Below are 22112 nucleotides of genomic sequence, written 5' to 3'. Positions count from 1 at the left end.
GAAAATTATTATGTTCAAGCTTGAAGACAATCCATTCAAAAATAACAAAGTTACAGCCAATAACAGCATGAACAAGCAAAAATTGGACTTTAACCTTGAAGGTCAAGGTCATTTATGGATGAAGGTCAAGGTTAGTGTGGTCTACTGAAAGGTCTTGTCCAAAGGGTTGTTGTGGCCAAGTATGAAGACAATAAAAAAGTTATGATCCAGGTACAAGTTTGCGGACGGCAACGGCAACGCCGACCCGACTATAACAATACCTCTACTTTTTTTTTCAAAAAAAAAAAAAAAAGTCGAGCTAAAAATAATTATAAAAAGCATATGTTGCAGATCAACTACTCATTATGTCATTATATTATAATACTTGTTATTTATGCGTGTATTTTTAATTTTTTAAAGTATTTGTAAATGAAAATTGTATAAATGATATTAAATTAATATCTAAAAGTTTGTCAAAAAAGTTTTAGGACAAATCTTAATGAAATACTAAGTAGTTGTTGTTGTTTTATGATGTTTTATGTTTGTGTTTCTATATATTGTTTAGAAAGCCACATTTAAAATTATTAAAGATATGTTATTTGCTTTTTACGATGGTATATCTTCGAGTGTTACCTTCTTTAGATAAAGATATTATTATTATTATTATTATTATTGTTATTATTATTATTATTATTATTATTATTATTATTATTATTAAGAGGAAATTGTGCTTTTGCACTGCTACAGTTCGTTTATAAACTGGCTTTAAAAAAGGTAATTAACTAGCGTGGAAAATATGAATTGGTATCTGTCTGTTTATGCGTGTCGTCATTTTGTACTTTTGCCTGGACTTAAACACCATTACATATACATAATACGAAAGCATTTGTTTACATGTCAAAGCATTCTATCAAACTGGTATCTACACTGAGTTAAACCCACGTGACTAAAGAGAAAATGAGAGAGCATATCATATTACACAACAGTGAACACGTATAATTCCTGATGTCACAGTGAGACAGTTGTGTAGGATAGAAACATCATAAAAATTATATATGGAAATGGCAAATTTGCCCGGGAAATTACCGGAAATCGAGATGAGGCAAGCATTCTACGGCCGTAAAACATTCCATTCATTATGCTTATTCAGATAACACACGGATAAGAAATGAGAATTTAAGCCTAAAGTGGACAAGAACAATTTAATTAAATGATAGGTTTACTTTGTTGATGATAATAGGTGTCTACTAAAGAATCCGAAAAACGTGCTAGCTTCCTTTTCCCCGCTGGCAATAATTAATGCCTAAGCCAAAACCCATATTACGATTGGTTTAACGTGAATTTTATCATTTGGTTAAACGTCATTTCATGACGAAAATTTCACCCTCAACATTAACCTAACTGTCCATGACTAAAGCAGAAAATGTTGGAGAAAGTAATCTACATCTCTACATCTACATATGATAAGTACTGCTTATATAACAACACGGATTTATATTACAATGTATATGCAAATTTAAAAAGATCAAAGAATAAAAGCTCTGCAAGACTATTAATTAAAAAAGACATATTGTGCAAATTAGAATTTGTCTAATGGGCCAAACCTCTCAGTAAATATGTTAAAACTGGTGCTAGACTAAACATTTAGTGGAAGGCAATATATTCCAAAGACGTATGCTCCTAGGAAAGAAAGAATTTTGATGGTATTGTGTCGTCGAGTTGGGTATCAGGTAGTTTTTGTTTGAGTAAAGTGTTGGTGGTCAACAAAGACAATTAAGTTCAGTTATCATTTTTGAGACACTACTTGTATAGTCATAATCATTAGAAAAAACCATCTAGCAGGGGGTCTTTGAACTTGTACCTTATAAATTAAGTACTTCTGCCAAGGATGCAAAACTATGGAGCAATATTCAACCTGAGGTCTAACATGCATTTTCCTTTATCTTTTTATTTGGGGTTTTAACATTTCTTCTAATGAATCTAAGGGAGTTATTTGCTTTAGATGTAATAGTGTTTATATGTTTGGTCCATGAAAGTTCTTGACTAATTGTGACTCCTACGTATTTTGCTTCTTGTGTTAAGGGTTGAGTTAAGTTGAATTTGTGGAGGGTATAAGGAAAATATACAGGGTTTCTTTTTCTTGCTATTCGGAGAACTTCACATTTGTCAGGGTTAAACTCCATGGACCAGTCAATTTCCCCATATTTCTTATGCATGTTGGTCATCTTGAAGGGTTTGGGCATATTGTTTGGATTTGATAGTTAGGTAGACAACAGTATCACCTGCAAAAAGTCTAACCTTACCTTGGGCACTATCAGTCATAGACACTGTCATTTATATAGGAAAGAAAAAGGCAGGGACCTATAAATATCGAGCCTTGGGGGACACCTGAGAGGACTGCTAGAATTCCTTATTTTTGACCTTCAACTACAACTTGCTGGGAGAGTGACTTAAGGAAAGAATGGACCCAATTTGTAACCTCGTCACGTTTATGCTCAATCTTTCCAGTTTACTCACAAGTTTGTGATGGTCCACCTTATCAAATGCCTTACTGAAATCCATGACTATGACATCAATTTTTTGGCCACTTTTAAGATTGTTATGAATTTCCTGGGAGAAGCTTATACTAGAGGGGACTCACAACTCCGTATTGATCTGATGCCATGATGATAGAGGATAAGGATGTTGTGCTTATCATAAAAGGACATAATATTGGACCATCAATTTGGACGCTATGCATGTGAGGGACATTGGTCTATAATTGCTGGGTTTGCATTTTAGGCCTTTTTGTAAACTGGGGCAAATATTGCATGCTTCCAGTCTTCTGGGACAATACCTGTTTTTACACGATGTCAAGGGTTTACGCATCATTATTCCGCGTACCGTCGATAATTTATCATCCTGCGCGCAGCACCTTATCATTTTAGACAAAACAAACACTGAAACACAACATGCATGATGGAAAACGACCAAAAAGTGACACTTTTGAAGTAAGTGTATTAATAAAAGTGGGTCCAAAAATATTATGATCATTGAAGGTTATATTTTTGCCTGGTTTTTATCAAAAACTTGTACCATTTCTTTGTTTTAATGAAAAAACTTATAGCTGGTTTGGGGAAAATGATCATTTGGAATGCTTTTGAATTAGAAAATTCTGTTGTCAATCAAAATATTTATTTGATATTACTGTGAGCATCAAAGATATGTATGCACATAATATTGCACCCAAATATAAGCTGTAAACATTAATATTTTAAAAAAACACACACAAAAGCATGACATCTGACCGAGTTCTTTGTTTCGTATCATGGTTTCCGCACCGAAAATGGTGGCACCGTATACATTAGTGCTAGACTTGCACTGCATCATGATGATTAACTAAATGCTGAATAATCTTATTTGTATTTATTTATTGTTGCCCATCTAGGCGAGGCCTCTAGATGTATATTAATATTTTACAACACGGAGGAAAATGCATAAATACTAAAGATGCTTCAGTTCTAAGAGCAAAACTAGTTCTTTTGTGTGTCCGGCGTAAACACATGGGACCACGGTCATATCCGAAAGAATTTAAGGAAATACATTGAAAGAGTTAGGAATCAAACCCGTGACTTCTAGACTGAAACGTCGGACTTGCAATCGCATCGCTTGTCAAGGCGTGAGTTCGAACCCCGCCAGCGGCCATCCCATGTTTCCTTGAGCAAAAAATTTACATTGTAGTAGTTAATTGATTGATTGAAGTTGAAGCTTAATGAGGGTCCATCCGCCCTTTCGGGCACAAAATGCAGCTTGCGCTGTCGAGTACGGACCCCGGACATGTCACCAGTCATGTCCTTTAAGAGTTAATTTTGAAGCACAAAGTGGTGATAATTTACCTCCATGCAATTTCCACGGAGTATTAGCCAAAGATATGAATTTTGAGCCAAAAGTAGGTCACTGTACGGCGGTCAATGAGAACCTAAATGTATAGTAACCTGTGACAATAGGAAAGGTTAGCCCTGAAAGGGGCTGTTTGTACCAGGAAAAGGCCTGCCGTTCAAGCCGTCTAACCGTGCTAGGGGCTCACGCACCGTCCTCGTCGACCCAAGCGCCTACTTTGTAGGGCCACTCCCCTCGGCATTAGTCAGGACACCGGCAGCTGGTCCGCAGTTGTTGACTAAGTAGCGGTTCCGTCTTTAACGCCCACGGAGGCTTCAGTTTAAGTTAGCCACCAGCCAAGCTGTAAATCTTCTGTCGATGCCCTGTTAATTGTGTATTTGCGTTTATTTATACTCGCCACCGGTTGCCCATATGGGCGAGTCCTCCAGAAGAGTATTACTATTAGTCATTTTATTTTTTTCGGAGGACAGTGCAACTACAGATACAGAAAAATGCCCCAATTCCAGAACCTTCTCCTGGTTCTTTAGCGTGCCAAGTGTTTAAGCACTCATACACGGGACCTCGATTTAAAGTCTCATCCGAAAGACTGATTAGTAATTTTAGTTGGCCAGCCCGGGAATCGAACCCACAATGTCGAGATTACAAGTCTCGCGCTCTAACCGATTGAGCTATGCGGGCTGGCTCAGATGCCCTGTTAATGTATGTATGTAGTTAATGCTTAATGAGGGTCCATCCGCCCTCTCGGGCACAAAATGCAGCTTTCGCTGTCGAGTACGGACCCCGGACATGTCACAAGTCATGTCCTTTAAGAGTTAATTTTGAAGCACAAAGTGGTGATAATTTACCTCCATGCAATTTCCACGGAGTATTAGCCAAAGATATGAATTTTGAGCCAAAAGTAGGTCAATGAGAACCTAAATGTACAGTAACCTGTGACAATAGGAAAGGTGTTTAGCCCTGAAAAGGGCTGTTGGTGCCAGCTATAGGCCTGCCTTACAAGCCGTCTATCTGTACTAAGGGCTCACGCACCCTAGTACACCATTCTCGTCGTCTCAGCCTACTTTGTAGGGCCACTCCCCTCGGCATTAGTCAGGACATCGGCAGCTGGTCCGCAGAAGTGACGAAGTAGGATTCCGTAGTTAACGCCCACGGTTGAAGGCTACGTTAAAGTTGTCTACCAGCCAAGTTGTAAATCTTCTGCCGATGCCCTGTGCCTTCTCAGCGACGTGCACGCTCCGAGGGGAAGTGAGAAGAGATGCCCTGTTAAAAGTATCTATATAAGTTTTATAATATTCTTTCAATAACTGGAGCTACAAGTATCAACGAGCATGCCGACACAGATATTAAAGATCCTGTAACACATTTTTTATGGTTTTAAATCATAAATATGATGCTCAAATTAAGATTTATCAATATCGTAGGTTCCAAAAGGCATTATTTAGAAAGATATTACCATGAAAATAAAGGGAGGTAATTAGAAATTTATTTTCTATAAAGTTTAAGTCAATTTTTACATAAGAAATGAATGCATATATTTTAATGATCACATATAATATTCACAAATATTTGCAGTACATATTTTACATATTCTTCAATGTTTGAAAATTGTTTTATTTGCATAATTATGTACACATAATGTGGTTAACCACTTTGATCACAACATACACACACCGTATTACCGGCGCCAGTGATGGCAGATCACTGCAGTGATGGCAGATAGCTGAAATTTACCGCTCGGTACAGGTATAGGTTATAAATTTGGTTGGTATTATGATATTACACAAATACGGCCCATTTCATTGCTATGAAACTATTGTCCATTGACTGGAGATAGTGATACTATTACGTAATTTTGGACTCGTTTTTCCTGTTTTTAGACTATTTTGAGCAGTTAAAAAGTGACAGCTTCGGAAAAATCCGTGGAAATGTCTGATTTTTGTTCAAAATATCTCAAGTTTTAACTAAATGGCTGGATTTCGTATTATTAATATAGACGTTCATCCATTCGTTGGGGTCACGCAAGCCAAATATCTACCCCACGTTCAATCTGGTCCGGTCGAAGAAAAAATGCTGCCGTTGTAGGCAGACTTATTTTGAATGCTGCCGTCAATGGCAGAAATACTATGAAAGTTTTCATATTTGAAATCGCGTTGTTTGTCCACCTTACTGTTAGTACTGTTGTTAATATTTTAGCAAAGTAAATGTAATTCAAAGGCAAACTACGACGCGATTTCAAACATGAAAATTTAAAGAAATGAATCCACGTTGTCGTGTTTTTCAAGAACTTGATAATATAGGAAAATATTTGAACTGTCGATAATATTATCTCAATCTCCATTTTACATTAACATAGGCTACATTGTTGTATGGTACACTGATGTCCACATATCCTGTCAGTTGCAAGGTTAATAATATTCCCTATATAACATCGATTTAGTATCTTATAATCTGCAGCATTAACGCCGACTAAGTAAATTTCAGCCTTTATACATGTTTGTCATAAAGCGATGAACATTATTACCTCGAGAAAATAATGTCATATGCTAGCAAATGAATATCCACTTACTGAAGTTACAGCTGTAATATGCAAATGGCGTTATGTCTTGAAAAGGGAGTGAATTATGCGCTGCTAAACTAAAGATACATATGGTATTGTACATATGCATGTAAGTGACAGACACAACAGATCAAGCACACATGCATGAATATAGAAAAATGAATTTCTTCATGTTAATTGCTCTATTTATAGTGCATTTTGGTCGTACTGAATCATCACATTTTGTATTGTAACTGCGTGTTGCTAAAAAGCTTTTTCGATGCACATATCGTATTAATAACTTTTCTATCTTGAGAAAAAATTAGAAATGATAGTTTAACGTATCAATTCTGACTAAAAGGGCACAAAGAATAGAGGAATTGATAAAAGATTGACCTTGATTTTCTGTCATAATGTTAGCCACTTTCATGGTATTTCTGCCATCGACGGCAGCATTTAAAATAAGTATCTGCCTACAACGGCAGCATTTTTTCTTCGATCGGACCAGATTGAACGTCTGTAAAACTTTCAAGAAAAGACGAGTCCAAAATTACCTAATTGTATCTCCAGTCAATGAACAATTGTTTCATAGCAATGAGATGGGCCGTATTTGTGTAAAATAATAATACCAACCAAATTTATAACCTACCTGTACCGAGCGGTAAATTTCAGCTATCTGCCATCACTGCAGTGATCTGCCATCACTGGCGCCGGTAATACGGTGTGATACAGGGATCTTTAATACAGGGAGAATAACTCAAGCACATATTTGCCGCCTTACATGCGTAAGATATACGTGCCCTGTCAATTAGTTAAGTAACTAAAATTTAAGTGTAAAATAGAAATTTGAGCTTTGGCTTGCTTGTGCATTGTATTAGCAAATTTGAGAGTAAAAGTTCAATTACTGATATCAACAAATAGTATCCAAAGAAAAGTTTACTTCACAAAAGACATAAAATGCAACAGCTACGAAAGCATAGAATTTTAATATGGAAATTATCTTTCAAAAAGATTGCTTCAAGGCCCAGGTCATCCACTGGGTGGTGCAGATGTTTACAATTAATTATTGCATAAAATCATTTTAATGCTGTTTTTCTTTTACATTTTCGGTCTTATTTCGAAAATGAACAGTATAAAAAGTGAATCATCTACTTGTTTTGTAATTGATTTCGGTTTGACTTTGGTTAATAGCTGACTAATGATTATCTTCGAAAGCGAAAGTAAGTAGTAATTGTATTTTCCAAGACATAAGCGACTTGAGTTTTTAATCCGGGACCTTGTTGCAAATTCAACATGGCAGCCGTCTCGAGGTTAATTTTTTTTCTATATGAATTATTATGTTTATTTATGTATTTGGATGTTTTGTGTTTGTTACAATTTAAGTGTGTGTTGAAATGTTGAGCCCCTGGTTTTAATCCGTGTGACAACAATTGTTGAATATCGTTTTGGAAGGTTTCCCTCCATGCGCTATGAAAATCCGCCATCTTCGATTTTATTTTGTTCTAGAATGTTGAATAAATTACGCATGTTACTTTTTCATGTTGGTCGAGAAAAGACATTTTTGCCCTCACTTTAAGTTTGTTAGCAATTTTGTACGCAATGTTTTGAGTATTCTTTTTAACAACAAATTTTTAATATCATATGTGGCCCAACTTTTTTATGAAGCATGGCATAACATTTTCCAGTCATTTTATTTTCACAATTATGCCTTATTCTCATCGATTCGTGCCTTCTCATCGATTCGTGACCTACATAATTGTCTGGTATAAATACTTCTGCAAGGACATACACCATCCGAAAACTACCGAAAACTACACAAGTTTTATTAGACACTCGACTTGACAATTCTATCACATCAAAATGCGTAATTGAACAGGTGTATATGAGCTAACCCTACAATCAGCTGATGACCTAATTACTTTAAAATATTCGATATTGGTGTTTTAATTTATCAAACACACTTACAATTAAGCCAAAAAAATATTCATTACGCTGTAAGAATTTACTTAAGACTTTAAAACATATATTGATCAGATCGGACTGAAAATAAACATGCGAACATTTAGTGGTGTGAGCACCTATATTTTGATGACGTCACAGGGTGAATCGGATTTCACGAATCGATGGGTAAGCGTCCAGCTGAGCAAGACAGTCATGGTTGACATGTTCAGATGCTCTAATCTTTGAGCGGTTGTTTTTAAAAGTAATTTAAAGTTTTTGAACTTTTAGATAATGAATTTATTGAACAAATGCACTAATTTAACTGTATGTATGTCTGATATTTGTTGTGCAAGGGCAATTTTTCCAAATAAGAGTCACGAATAGATGAGAGAAAAGCATACACAGAACAGGATTTTACTGTGTATTGACTTAAAAAATATAGAGCGAATTTATATTAAGCTGTGGATTTGAGTATTAAATTAAAAAGGCAATTTTACATTTCGGGGTCCTGTGATTAAATGTAGATATCCCTGTTTCTCGTATTATCATGGAATAATTCAAACGGATGGAAGTGACGCTCGCGACTTCTGTCGATATCCGAAAACTTGTCTATTTAGCAGAGCTGTGTTATTTCGGGCAAAAATAATGAAAGAAATGCGTCAAAAAAACAGATAAAAAACAAAATAACTGTGGGAATTATCGTAAAATCCAAAGGAAAAACATTAAATTTATTAGTTTTCCCCAAAAATCATCAATTTTCTAGATTTTTCCATGTTGCAGAAACCTGTAGCGAGTCTCTGACACAAGGCGTTTCAAATGACGGTCTCACGCTACTATATATACAATACAGGTCAAAATTTTTGTTCAACAAACAGTTTATATACGAATCATGTGAACTCCAATGAAACATTGTTTATCCTTATCACTCAGGGTTCTCGGGGACGCTTATTTTGGCGTCCCGGTACGCATGTTTATTACAGCTGGACGCAAATATTTCAGAGCAAGGATTCCACGTACGCTTAATTTTGCCTGGGGACGCATAAACATTACCGATTGTTTACAACCGCAAATACACAAACGCGTCAGCGCGTGTCAGTCTATACGTAGGCGGTCCTATGCACATCGACCCGTGAAGCGATTAGCCAATCAGCGATAACGCTTCCGATCATTATCACGCAATAGTGATCAGACTAATGTATACACGCGCTGTATAGTACATGTATAAATTACCAGATATAACAAGAGGTGATAATTTAATATCTTTGATCAACAGTTGATTGGAAATTAGCAAATTTTACCGACAAAAGGATAAAATTATCGACTATTTACGCCGCAAGGTTAAAGACTGTTTTCTCAAATTACAAATGAGTGTAATTTTGAATGATTGTCGAATATTTTCGGCATTTTCTACGCACAATTTTGCTTTAGTTTCAATCTTGCAAAAACTTTTTACAAGAGTATTAAGAATTTAAGATATTGTGCCGAAATGCCAGGACAACAAACCAAAATACACATACGCTTTTCTTTGACGAAAATTGGTCCCGAACATCGGCGATTTCACGTTCGCCAGAAACCCTAAAATTTCGCAAAAATTCTCGGTTTCCAAGCCAAACATGCGAATGAATTGTTCCTTTAATATTTAATCAACATTAAATCTTTAAATATCGATCTTCAATTTGCCCACATTTAAAGATATTTGCTAAAATAATTGTCGATTGGATGAATCTCTTGCACACTGTGTGAAGCTGTACACGATTTTCCTATTCATTCCGCTAAACGCTGCCTATATACATTTACGTTTTTTTTACAAATATAAACTTTTTGTCTTTAGAGTGGACTTATTTAACCAGAATAAAATTTAATTTGGTATAAAAGTGAAAAAAAAACAACAAAAAACGATTTCCATGTGTTGATGCATTATAATAAGATAATTTCATAATAAATATTAACAACAAAACAATAATTATACTATGTAGTTCAGAGTTTCTTTTGAATAACTATAAACTTTGGAAGTCTTTTGAAGATTCAAAATATCAGCAATGCTATTGTGAGCATTGAATGACTAATCTGTAAACATATTAATTGCGACGCGCTTTTGGACTCCAACTTTTTCAGGGTTGGGAGTCCATGGACTCCATGTTTTAAAGTCCTAGTGAGAACCCTGTCACTTTTTATTTTTGACAACAAAACAATAGAAACACATGTCCCTACAATGGAAAACTGTAGTATTCATTGCTAAATGCTCATATAACTAATAAGTAAACATTAACTTAATATATTTTAGAGGGATTATGTAAACAACAACACTTAATTGAGTTCAAACTATTTTTAGAACTAACTATATCATTTGGTACCAAAGAGGCGTCAATATGATCCTAAAAGTTTGATTATGGCCTACCAAGCTGTTACTAAAACACAAAAAAATACAGAGCTAAGCTATTTAACACTTAATTAGGAGTTGCACTAATGATTTGAACTGGTGTGTAGAATAAAATCATCACATAGCGGCCAGCCTTAAAAACCAATCAAATTCAATTTTGTTTAATTGGCATATACACATGCTAGTCCTATAAATATGGCGTCGTTTTGAGATATTTTTGCTTCTGTGCAAACCAATTATATCGAAATTGCTCAAAAACCCATAGTACATTTTGCCAGAAAATCAGGCGGAACGAAAAAAACAAGACAGCGTGTATTTACGTTAATTTTGACCTATTTATGAACAAAACTTAAAAATAAATACCTTTTGACAAAATAATTAACCTGTCACATCTGAAAAATCATGATTTAATCCTCTCCTGTAATTAAATTCCTTATACAGCCGATAAACAATAGGGCTGCAACGATACACCAAATGTTCGATTCGATTTCGATTTTAGACACCTCGATTCGATTTTTTTCGATTCGATACATTTTTGATTACTAATTTATCTTTGGTATATAATTCTGCTTGTCTGTTCCAAAAGTGAGTGGCCTTCAACCTAGTGCTTTGCTTTTCTGTTGTAATATAACTATTATATAAACTTATATGACTAAATAATTGTGTTTATGAGAATAAAAAGCTCTTGTCTATTTGGAAAATAATTTTAATCAGGCAAATAATCATTAATCTCAGTAACATGACTATCACAGATACCTTCTGCTGACTACTGACTAGAAATTTAACAAAGTATGTAAATTGTAAAGTAAATGATAATGAACAAAGTTTCACAAGGTTGTCAGAACTGATATTCAGATATTCTGTTTATAATTCCCATAATATGTAAAATGAATAACCAATCCTAATGCCAGAGCTGTCACACAATACTTCTTAGTCTAGTAAACAATACAGAAAAAATGAAATTCATGAAATTATCACTTTTTTCACACTTGACTAAAGAAATAATCATCAATCCCAAATATGCCTACTTACTGTAGTACTAATCAAACTTATTTCGGGAAGGCCAGGACACGGATAAAGCTTACAAAACAAGTCCACATCCATGATCGTGTTCGTGTTTTTGTTTCATATGTTGCATTAAATTAGACGTACTGCAGGACTTTGGATATGACACGTCCGTACAGCATATTTTGCAAGTAGCTTTATCCGTGTCCTGGCCTTCCCGAAACCCAAAATGTTCCCAAACTTTTGATTTTAATTTTTAGGAAGATTTTTTAATTTTATTTTATCAACATTGATGTTGGTAGCCATTTTGACTTGTTTGCCGAAAATAAAACATTACGCGCCCACTGATTGGATGACCGAGTTTTAACTGGCCAATCGTAAGTAACGTGATAAAGCACGAAGGGAAAGACTATTAAACTCTCACTTTTTTCCATTTTTATTTGTGGGTGGGGAATCGAATCGAAAATGTTACAGTTGGTATCGGGAATCGAATTGGCGCTCATAAAACCGGTTTTCGATGCATCGAAAGGTATCGTTGCACCTCTAATAAACAAATGGCCACCATTTAGTGTGCGAAATCTGATTGGCTAATTCAAATGCAAGCGTTTAACTGATTCAGAAAATTCTAACTGAATATAATTTAAGGAAATAATTGCCCGTGCCCTGTCAGCGTGTTGGAATATTTTCCGTTCTAAAATTTTGAATCAATCTGTAGAACGCCTTACTTAACCAGTATGGCTGAAGGACAAAAATAGATTGATGTTTGTATTTCATTTTATATTGATAAGTACATTGTTTGAGAGTTTTTGTTTATGATTGAGCATGAAATTAAAAGAAAAGAAGAAGGCAAGACAAAAGACATTTTTAGATTTTTTTATGATTCTATGCATTCATGAGCTATAACTATTATAGACATCAGGCTTGACCGACATAAACTATTACATTGAAGCCTGTATAGTCTGATATATTGGACTAATACACATGCAAGAAAAACCCATACATGTACAGGTTGGTTTTTTTTTGTTTTTTTTTTGTTTTTGGCTGATTTTATAGCCGATATTCGGTTATATTCCAAATAGAAAATATTATATCCCCCCCCCCCCCCCCCCCCCCCATTTAAACATCATAAGAAAAAAAATGCTGATTTTTGTGAATGGAAAATTTCAAAAAGAATCCCCAAAGCCACAGTATACAGAGTCTGTAGACTTTGATTGGACAGTGTTTAGGGCAATGCCAGTCAAATAAAGTTGTTGAATTTTTTTTTTTCCCTATTAAGTATTTGATTGGAAAACCGAAAGTCTAGTCGCCCAAAAATCTCTATGAAAAAGTCTGAGATGTATATTTCACTACAATTGCCTGGAGTGTAATCTGATGTAATTAAAACACCTGCTGAAGTGTGGCCAAAGCGACACATTTGCTTAAAAATGTGCTTTGTTTACATGTTGTTAAAGCTGTGAAAGACCATGAATGGCGGATGATAATTAAAGCACTCTAATTGATAATTAAGTTACATCAAACATTTATTGATGTCTTTGAATTTTATTATCACCGTTACTTACGATAACAAATATTATACCCCCTAAACTGTGTTTGTGGGGTATATAGGTGTCAGCTTGTCTGTTAGTTAATATGTTGGTCCACATCATGGTTTCCGGACGGGAACTAGGGTTTGGAATGAGGTATTGTAATCAAACTTGGTATATAGCAACCTTATGTGGAAACCCCGGTTGGTATTGCATTTGGACCACCTGGGGTCAAGGTCAGCATTACTAAAAATAAATAAAAATGGTTTCCGGATAATAACTAGAGTTAGGAATGAGGTATAGTAATCAAACTTGATATATAGCAAGCTTATATGAAGACCCCTTTGGTATTGCATTTTGACTCCCTGGGGACAAGGTCAAGGTCACAACTGCTAAAAATAGAAAAATGGTTTCCAGACAATAACTAGAGTTAGGAATGAGATATTGTAATCAAACTTGGTGTAAAGCAAGCTTATATGAAGACCCTGGTTGGTATTGCATTTGGACCCCCCTGGGGTCAAGGTCACCGCAACTTAAAATTGAAAAATGGTGTCCGGACAATAACTAGAGTTAAGAATCAAACTTGGTGTATAGCAAGCTCATATGAAGACCCCGGTTTGTATTGCAAGTAATTGAACGCAGTTGATATTGAACTATAGGTTGAGTTCAATTTTTTTTTCAGACCACTTCTTATTACAAAAGTCACAGTTGCTGGTGGGGGTATTAATCACCTTCAGTGATAGCTCTAGTTCTTACTGTATTGAGTGATTTATTTATTATTATGGCTAGCTATTAAAATATCAATTGTTATAAAATCTGATATAAATGTGATAGAATTTGGATTATCATTATGGATTAAAGAACTTTTACTTTTCATTAATTGCACCGAATCACGGCTCAGAAGACAATATTTAGATTTATTACCTCAGATCAGGAAATGGTGTTAAAAGAAAGTTGGAGTCAGAACTGTTAAACCTTCAAAAAAGTTAGTTCGAATCTAAATCAAGATGATTTTGATTGATATATAGTAAATGAGAATGGTGTATGGCAACTATGTACTTTTGATCATCTATGATAATGAGACTCAATGACTGAATAATTGTCATTTTCATGTAAAAACTTGATGTTTGCTGTGCCGAAGACATCAAAATGTTATGAATTTATGATTATTTTTGTAGATAAAGTGCTGCAAAGTCAATAAAGAGTTATTTTGGCCGAGTTGAATCTTTTAAAAAGAAAAAATAAAGTTTGAAAGTCCATCTTAAGTTTTCAAATCCTAAAATAGACCCTAATAGATCAATATAGAATATTGGTTGTCACACAGAAGAAAATATTTATTAGCACTTGACAAATTTGGAATCGGTCTGATAATTAACTGGAATGTTTGTTGTTTGCATCATTTCTTTCTTTGAGTTCTGGGGAGTCATTTTCTTTATTTGATCAAATTTTCATTTCTTAATATTTGGTAAGGTTGAAAATCTGGTAAGTGGTGACTGGTAATAAAGTTCCTTCAGGTAAATTATTATAGGGAAGTTGAATATGGAGGAGGAAAACAATTTGGCAGGAAGGGAATGCTCTGAAATTTCTTCTCATTTTCCATACTGTATTATTTGCTGACAGCCCAAAATAGTCTAGATACTTTTTCATACCTTATTGAATTCAGATGTATGTTGAACAGGTAAACTAATTAAGTTTCATCAATGCCTGAAATTAAACGATCATTTAAATATTTAGATGCTGTAATTTGTTTCTCCTTTTCAGGTAAAATCACTTACAAACATGAAGATTGATAGAAATAAATTAAAGAAGTCTTCGACAGATGTGGTAAGTTTATAAAGTTAAGTAAGAAATGTGATCTACCTATGAAATGGAAATTTATAATAATATTTCAACACATTTTAGTGCACTGAAATTTAATTGATATTCAACACTGTAGTTCGTATAAATATATAATCTACATCAACTATAATAAATATAGTACCATGGTTGCTGGAACATAAGGATAGAATCAATGACAATATAATACTGTACCATAGGAGCTGGTATAAAGCATTTCTCTCTTGAATTAAAGGTCAGAAAATTAATTAAAAAAAGAGTTTACAAAGCTAATAAATCCAGCACAATAAAATGTCAAACTTGTATTTATATAATTATTTTACCTTTGGAGTTAAGGTTTGCTGGGATTTGTAAACTGCATTGTTTATTTCTTGTTTAAACATTTTGTAAATGTGGTAAGTCACATGCTTAACTGCTAGAAAAGATTGTGGATTGCAAGACTGAGTTGTAAACACAGCAGTCTTTGTCAATTTTCTTGACGACAGTATGTTGTAATCCCATTTGAACACCTGCTCCAGTGTTGTACTTCTAGTATTGAAAAGTTTAGTGTTACTTGTAGTGTAACTACTGCAAAGCAGCATGTACGGTTAGAGAATAGACTTACTCCGGAATTAAAAATAATTGGGTTTTCCCCAACTAATCTAGTGTTACAGACAAATTTTTACAGTTACAGCTTCAAAAATAAGCGCAACAGGTTGACTAATCTATCGTGACTGGTATTGCACCGTGAAGCTATAACAGTAAAAGTTTGTTTTTACCTACATATTAGCTGAGAAAAACCCACATTTGCCTAGTCATCTATCCTTGTTTTACCACATATTTATACATGAATCTAATTTGTGTTTTTTTTTTTAAAGTTTGCAATATATTTAGGCAATGAAATGATTCAGAACTGCTGAGAAATAAAGGTTTTTTGTTTAACAGACAGTGTATTAAGCAACTTGTATTTGGTTGAAGCATTTGTGAAATTTGATAGCAGTTTTTGTTCAGGAGTGTATATTTTGCTGTGATATTGTCTTGTTTGAATTGACTGTGTGATATCTTTTGTTTTAGCCTGCTGACTGCAGAGCTCATATAGACAGGCTCAAGAATGCAACACAAGATTCCCTGCTTACAGAACTAAATGCCCTGAAAAATTCTACATTTGTCAAGGTTTGTGCATTTCTTTGATCATAAATTGCTGTATCTGCATTGCAAATAATCTTGTTACTTGATAATTTCCTTACAAGATATGTATAAGTTAGAATATATAATGAATATGTTTTACATTATTTAGTTTTTGTTAAAAAATAGTGGATATTAATGAATTATAGAAAAAGGACCATCAAGCCGTAATCAAAAAACTTCTGACTTGTTATTCTTTACATAACTGACTTCTTTTTAGACATTCTCTTAAGTGTTTATGAATGTTTTCAATGAAAATTTGTAATATCAATGAAAGTTTGTAACAAGGAAATATTATTTTAATTTACAGTGTGAACTATACCACTGGGCAGATGTGCTGGATATATTTGATGATGTCCTGGAAAGGGCATGTAAGAAAGAGACTGAGAAGTCATGGACTCTGGCCTGTGACTTGCCAGAAAATGCACAAGTATGTAAACATTTTTTTCCACAGCTTGTGCTATAAAGTTTTATTTTCTTCATTATGTTGTTTCTAGTTATGAAAATAAGTTTAAAGGCTTTCAGCATAAGTTTTGATTGAAAGTTATAGTGAATTTAATTTTGTAAAGGTATCAAGTTTACTATCTTTTTGATACCATATAAAATGTGACTGTTTGAAGTTTTTTTAAAAGTATATAGAAACAGTGTCACTGTGACTTAAAATGACAACATATCCAATAACTGGCAGTTAACATTAACTGTAAATAACAAGGATTATTATTGAACAAATATTATAACAATGAGACGTTAAATTGTTCCTTTATTTTCAGCTGAAGATGTTACTGTTACAAGTTCTCAATTTCACATCTACACTTATAGAGCATAGTTTCTCAAGGCATATGTACAATTCAATGGAACATTTGACCACACTTCTTTCCTCGTGTGACATGACTGTCGTGCTTGAAGTTCTAAATCTTCTATATGTGTTTAGGTAAGTCTGTCTCCTTTGTTCCCACTTAGGTTCTAGAAATTTTAAATTTGTTGTTTAAGTGACATTATGTCCATCAAAGAGTTTATAGTGTGTGAACAGGTGAAAGTCGAAATAAAGTTTACATTTTGCCTTAATACCTTTAAATTTTATAATTTACTTCTCATTTATAAATAACTCACATGGCACAAGGAAATTTCCATATATATCCATCAGAATTTACCTGTAATGTTCAATTCTTAAAAAAGATTGGGGGCAATCTTTTTATATTTTAGGCAAATTTATATTTTATCTTTAACATTTTCCATTGTCAACTGTTGGTCAATCACCATTATAACAGTTAATCATTTGAAATATGAAGTCAAATCAACTGTACTTGACGATAAAAAAAGGAGCAAAATGTCAGTTTAGTAAAAATATTAAAATTACAATGTTTATGAATATCTTGAAATTCTTCAGTATTGCAGGGCTCCAGATAATTTTTTAGGGCATTGAGTATTTACTCATTGATTTTTTTGTGAATGAGTAAAACTTGAAATCTGAAATTTTGCAGGAGTATTTTTACTCCTTAAAATGTTTGTAAAAGAGTAAAACATTTAATATGCTTCCATGTATATTGTATTATTATACTTGTAATAAAAGATATGTCAAAGTCATTTCTTATAATCTTGCATTTCCAAACAGCATACGTTTTATCTGAACCTGAGGAATGTTTTTGTTGCTCATACGTGGCAGCGCTAATTATTTCATTAATTATAACCTTCACAATTACTTTCCGGTCGATTTTGTTTCAGCTTAAAATACGAGTCAATTTGACAGCGACATTGTACCGGATGTTTATGAAATTGTGTTAATTCCACGACCTTACTATACATACGATAATAACCGATGATAGTCGGAACTACAGGAAGTTACCGTTAGACGTTGCAAAGCATTCATAGTTACGAAGTTAATTCCACCACCATACGATAACAAACGATGATGGTCGGAACTACAGGAAGTTACCGGTAGACGCTTGCAAAGCGTTCAGACGAAATAATCACCGAGTTTACTTTTGGTTACGTTTATGCGAAAGAAATGTTGCTCAATGCGTAACCTGAATTTTGTGTGCGTTTTCATACGCTTAAATTTTGTTTTGAATGCGTAAACGTGTTATTTCCATGCGTAATTTACGCGTATACGCATCTTATCTGGAGCCCTGTATTGTATGCTGTATGAAATTGAAATGATTGAGTTATTATTTATTATTATTTTTTTACAGCAAAAGATCAAATTTTATTACAAGACTTGGCTCAGATAAGAAGCAAGGTTTGATTGTACACCTGACCCACCTTGCAGAGAGCTGGGGTGGCAAAGATAATGGGTTTGGACTTGCTGAGTGCTGTTTGGATATTCCAATATCAGTTAGTTTTTTTTCATCATTATTTTTATCATTTTAGAAATGGGTAGAATATCTTTTAAGTAAAACTGTCAGAAATAAGATGTGACAAGAAGGAAGGTTTTTCTAAAACCTTGATTTTTAGACCTTTTTTCTCAATTTTAGTCGTTTGAACCTGATCACCACTGATTTTATATAATGGACATGTTTTGCTTCGATTTAAGACTTTCTTATTTTAAGTTAAAGGGGGGTTGTTCTTATCAGGATGGTTTAATTTAGCTACCAGCTCATTTTCTTTGTCTGAATGTTTTCAGAGTTTTCCAACAAGCGCAACAACGCTCCACTTCGAATTTTATCATGAAAATTCAGAGGAGAAAAATTCAAGAAAGGTATGGTTTGTTAGGAGTTATCATAATGTGTATGTTATAATTGTTGATAACAGTTCTGGAATATAAAGAATATAATTGTCAGGGCTCATCCTGGGGGGAAATTTTAGGGAGAAGTGACTTCCTCGCGAAAAATAGGGAGAAGGGAAAGAACCCAATGTGTATGCATTAACATGCATGGCTATACATCCTTTAACTATAATATAAACACAATTAATCTATTTATAAGCTTTCTCTAAATATTTGTTTATTTATTTTCATGTAGATTTATTGATAATAATGTGTAAGAAAAAGTATGATGAATAAATTAATTTTTTATTATATACATTCCTCACTTTTATTAGAAGATAAAGTTGCATTGGATATTGCTGAACAATATCTGTCTGTTCTGTTAAAATGATTACAGAAATTCTTTTAAGATCTTGTATGATGTAATGTCACATTTATGTGCATATAATTATGCTTATAAAACAATTTTCAAACATCGAAGAATATGTAAAATATGTACTGCAAACATTTGTGCACATTATATTTGATCACTAAAATTATATACATTCATTTCTTATTGAAAAAATTGACTGATAAATTATAGAAAATAGATTTCTAATTACCTCCCTTTATTTTCATGAAATGTTTAACTCATAATATCTTTATAAATAATGCTTTTTGAAATTTACAATATTGATAAATCTTAATATGAGCGTCATATTTATGACATTAGAACAAATATATATATTGAAACTATAAGAACACTTCTTTCCTGACAAAATTTGTTGTTATATACATCACAGATATACAGTCTATTCAACTCCATGTATACATGTACATACGACCGATATGTAGCATGCCGATCATGATTCGTAGTTTTTCTTTTACTGCTAGGTTTGGGCATTTTGCCCTGTAGCCATGATGTGAGCGACATAACAATTTTTAATTCATGTTAACGGACTGAAATCATTCAAAACTATAATTAAGTTTTTAATCCGGTCGCTGATCATTAATGAAATTGATTATTTTTAATTGACTAACAGTTTTGTGATAGCCGTGAAAAACCCATTGCACATCGCCATTACTCGGGTTAAACACCGCGTGTATATCAATTAGGGAAGATATGCACGTGTTTAGATGATCGGGGAAAAAACAATCTATAATTATCGCCTAATCCCGTATTAAACTCGCAAAACTGTCACACAATTATACCCGTTTCGGGCCGATGCTCTCATTATTTACTGTTTAGAGTAGGCGGTCTATCGCTTTGCATACAGGTAGAAGGGTAGTATAAAGCGACGCTCTGATTGGATAATGATAATTAGCAGTCGTCATATGGGCGGATACAATCTCTGCTCTTTACATCGCCAAGTAATTAGTCTTTGGGAATTAAGATTTTATCGGCGATGTTGACTTCTCTTTGATCAATTGGGAGAGCGAAATGGAAATATACACGGCGAAGTTTTCGCCTGAATCGCCCTTCCGGATGAGCCCTGATTGTATATAGATACAGTGTATTTGCATGACATTTGTATTTATTCCACATTCTTAGTAATACAGATTACTGTAGCATTTGTGAAACATTAAAACTATCGGGTATTCGATAGCAGTTTAAAATAGTTTAAAGATATAATTGGCTGTAATTGATGGAATAAAAAAGATTTTTGGATAAAAATTCAACCAAAGTATAGGAATGTTAAGTATGGCATTAAATAAACCCATGACCTGTCACATGCTTGCATTTATGTCTGATATTGCTAAAAATAGCATCTTAATAGCTTGATATGGCACTTTTGGCTTTGTGTTTTTACATAGTTTGTGTCTGTGAAATAATAGCAAGAATTTTTGTGAAAAATTCCGGCAACTAAGCAATATGAAATGTACACTAACAGTGTTATTATTATAATTTATATGATGAGAATATGGTCAACGATGCACAACGTATGTGTTGTATATTACAGGGTACATCAAATATTATTACGTCTATACATATTGAAAATGTGGACCAGTATGAGCAGTTACCATCGCAGATTATGGAAGAGCTAGTCAGTAAATACAGAATACCAGAAAATAAACAGGTAAAAATATACTAGGAATAAAATTATTATGGGGAAAAAACTGCAAATGAATCTCAAAATGAAATTTCTCCACGAAAGTTATATTTAGAAACTATATATCGAGTGGAAAAGCCAACAAATGAAATATTTAGTAAAAAAGATTTTAAATTGAATATCCTGTCTGGCATGGTTAAAGGTACCAAATTTGTATCTGACACTATAGTTAAGTGTTCTTTAATTTTCTGAGTTAAATTCTGATAATGAAAATCTGAGAAATTATGTATTTACAAGAACAATTTGATTGTTATTACTAGTTATATTTACTAACGTTAATCTTGTTTTAAATTTCAAGAGAACAAAAACAATAAGATCTTGCTGTGTATTTGTTCTTTTGGACATGACTTTTGTGAGTGGCAATGCCCTGTTTTAATTGTGTTTGGTGATTAACTGTTGTTTTGAATTCTTATTTCAGACATTGTTATATACACACATCAGACTGGCGCACCTTTTCACAAAACATGAATGTAGGGTTCAGTGTGTACAAGCGAGGTTACAGTCTATAGCTATTCTAGGTATGTAGGCTTAGAAAGAATTAAATTTACAAGACAGAATGGTTGTCGCAAAGAGTTAAAGCAAAATGTTCTTGTTACAAAATATATCCTGTATATCATAGCATCTTTATTTAAACTTTCAGATTCAATATCTGAGTGTTATTTGTTTTACCGATTAAATGCTGTTAACTTACTGAATTACTGTGAAACAATTGTATAACCCAACAATTGAAACAAAACTAAATTTTTAGATAAAAGTATGTTATGTCATAAATGACAATGTTACAAGATGCCTGTTGAAGATAATGCTGAAAGGCTTTATTGAAATTTCAAGAGATTTGTCCTGCGCGCTTGATGAAATTTTATTTCTTTAGGGAAAATTGCATTTCAATAGGTGCAACATTGATAAAAAACATTGAAGTTTCTTTGTACATTTTTAACTCGCCTTTATGTAGAATAGGGAGATCTATTGTATTCACCCAGGTGTCAGCATCATACTTTTGTTAAGTTTTTCGCTGCAAGTTGGTACTTTCAAAATTTCTGAAAAGAATGGGTGGAAACCTCATACACTTACTTGAGAG

General features: G+C 33.6%; 1 protein-coding gene across 7 annotated transcripts in view; it reads left to right on the top strand.

Moving 5' to 3' along the window:
- Positions 1-7628: 7628 nt before the first annotated feature.
- Positions 7629-22112, top strand: part of LOC132742732 (E3 ubiquitin-protein ligase HUWE1-like) — a 90923-nt gene continuing 76439 nt past the window's right edge. For all 7 annotated transcript variants that reach the window (XR_009627467.1, XM_060731220.1, XM_060731215.1 and 4 more), the window contains exons 1-9: positions 7629-7704; positions 15005-15067; positions 16133-16231; positions 16554-16673; positions 17014-17174; positions 18433-18574; positions 18864-18938; positions 20885-21001; positions 21453-21552. Coding sequence is in view for 6 of the 7 variants with exons in the window: in XM_060731220.1 (XP_060587203.1) it covers positions 15023-15067; positions 16133-16231; positions 16554-16673; positions 17014-17174; positions 18433-18574; positions 18864-18938; positions 20885-21001; positions 21453-21552 (859 nt within the window). In the remaining variant the exon portion in view is untranslated. The remainder of the gene's footprint in view (positions 7705-15004; positions 15068-16132; positions 16232-16553; positions 16674-17013; positions 17175-18432; positions 18575-18863; positions 18939-20884; positions 21002-21452; positions 21553-22112) is intronic.

Source organism: Ruditapes philippinarum, unplaced genomic scaffold, assembly GCF_026571515.1.
Source record: "Ruditapes philippinarum isolate M1 unplaced genomic scaffold, ASM2657151v2 ctg14_1_1_1_1, whole genome shotgun sequence".
Lineage (NCBI taxonomy): Eukaryota > Metazoa > Mollusca > Bivalvia > Venerida > Veneridae > Ruditapes > Ruditapes philippinarum.
Note: the sequence above shows the minus strand (reverse complement) of the source record. Positions and strands in the feature narration are given on the sequence as shown.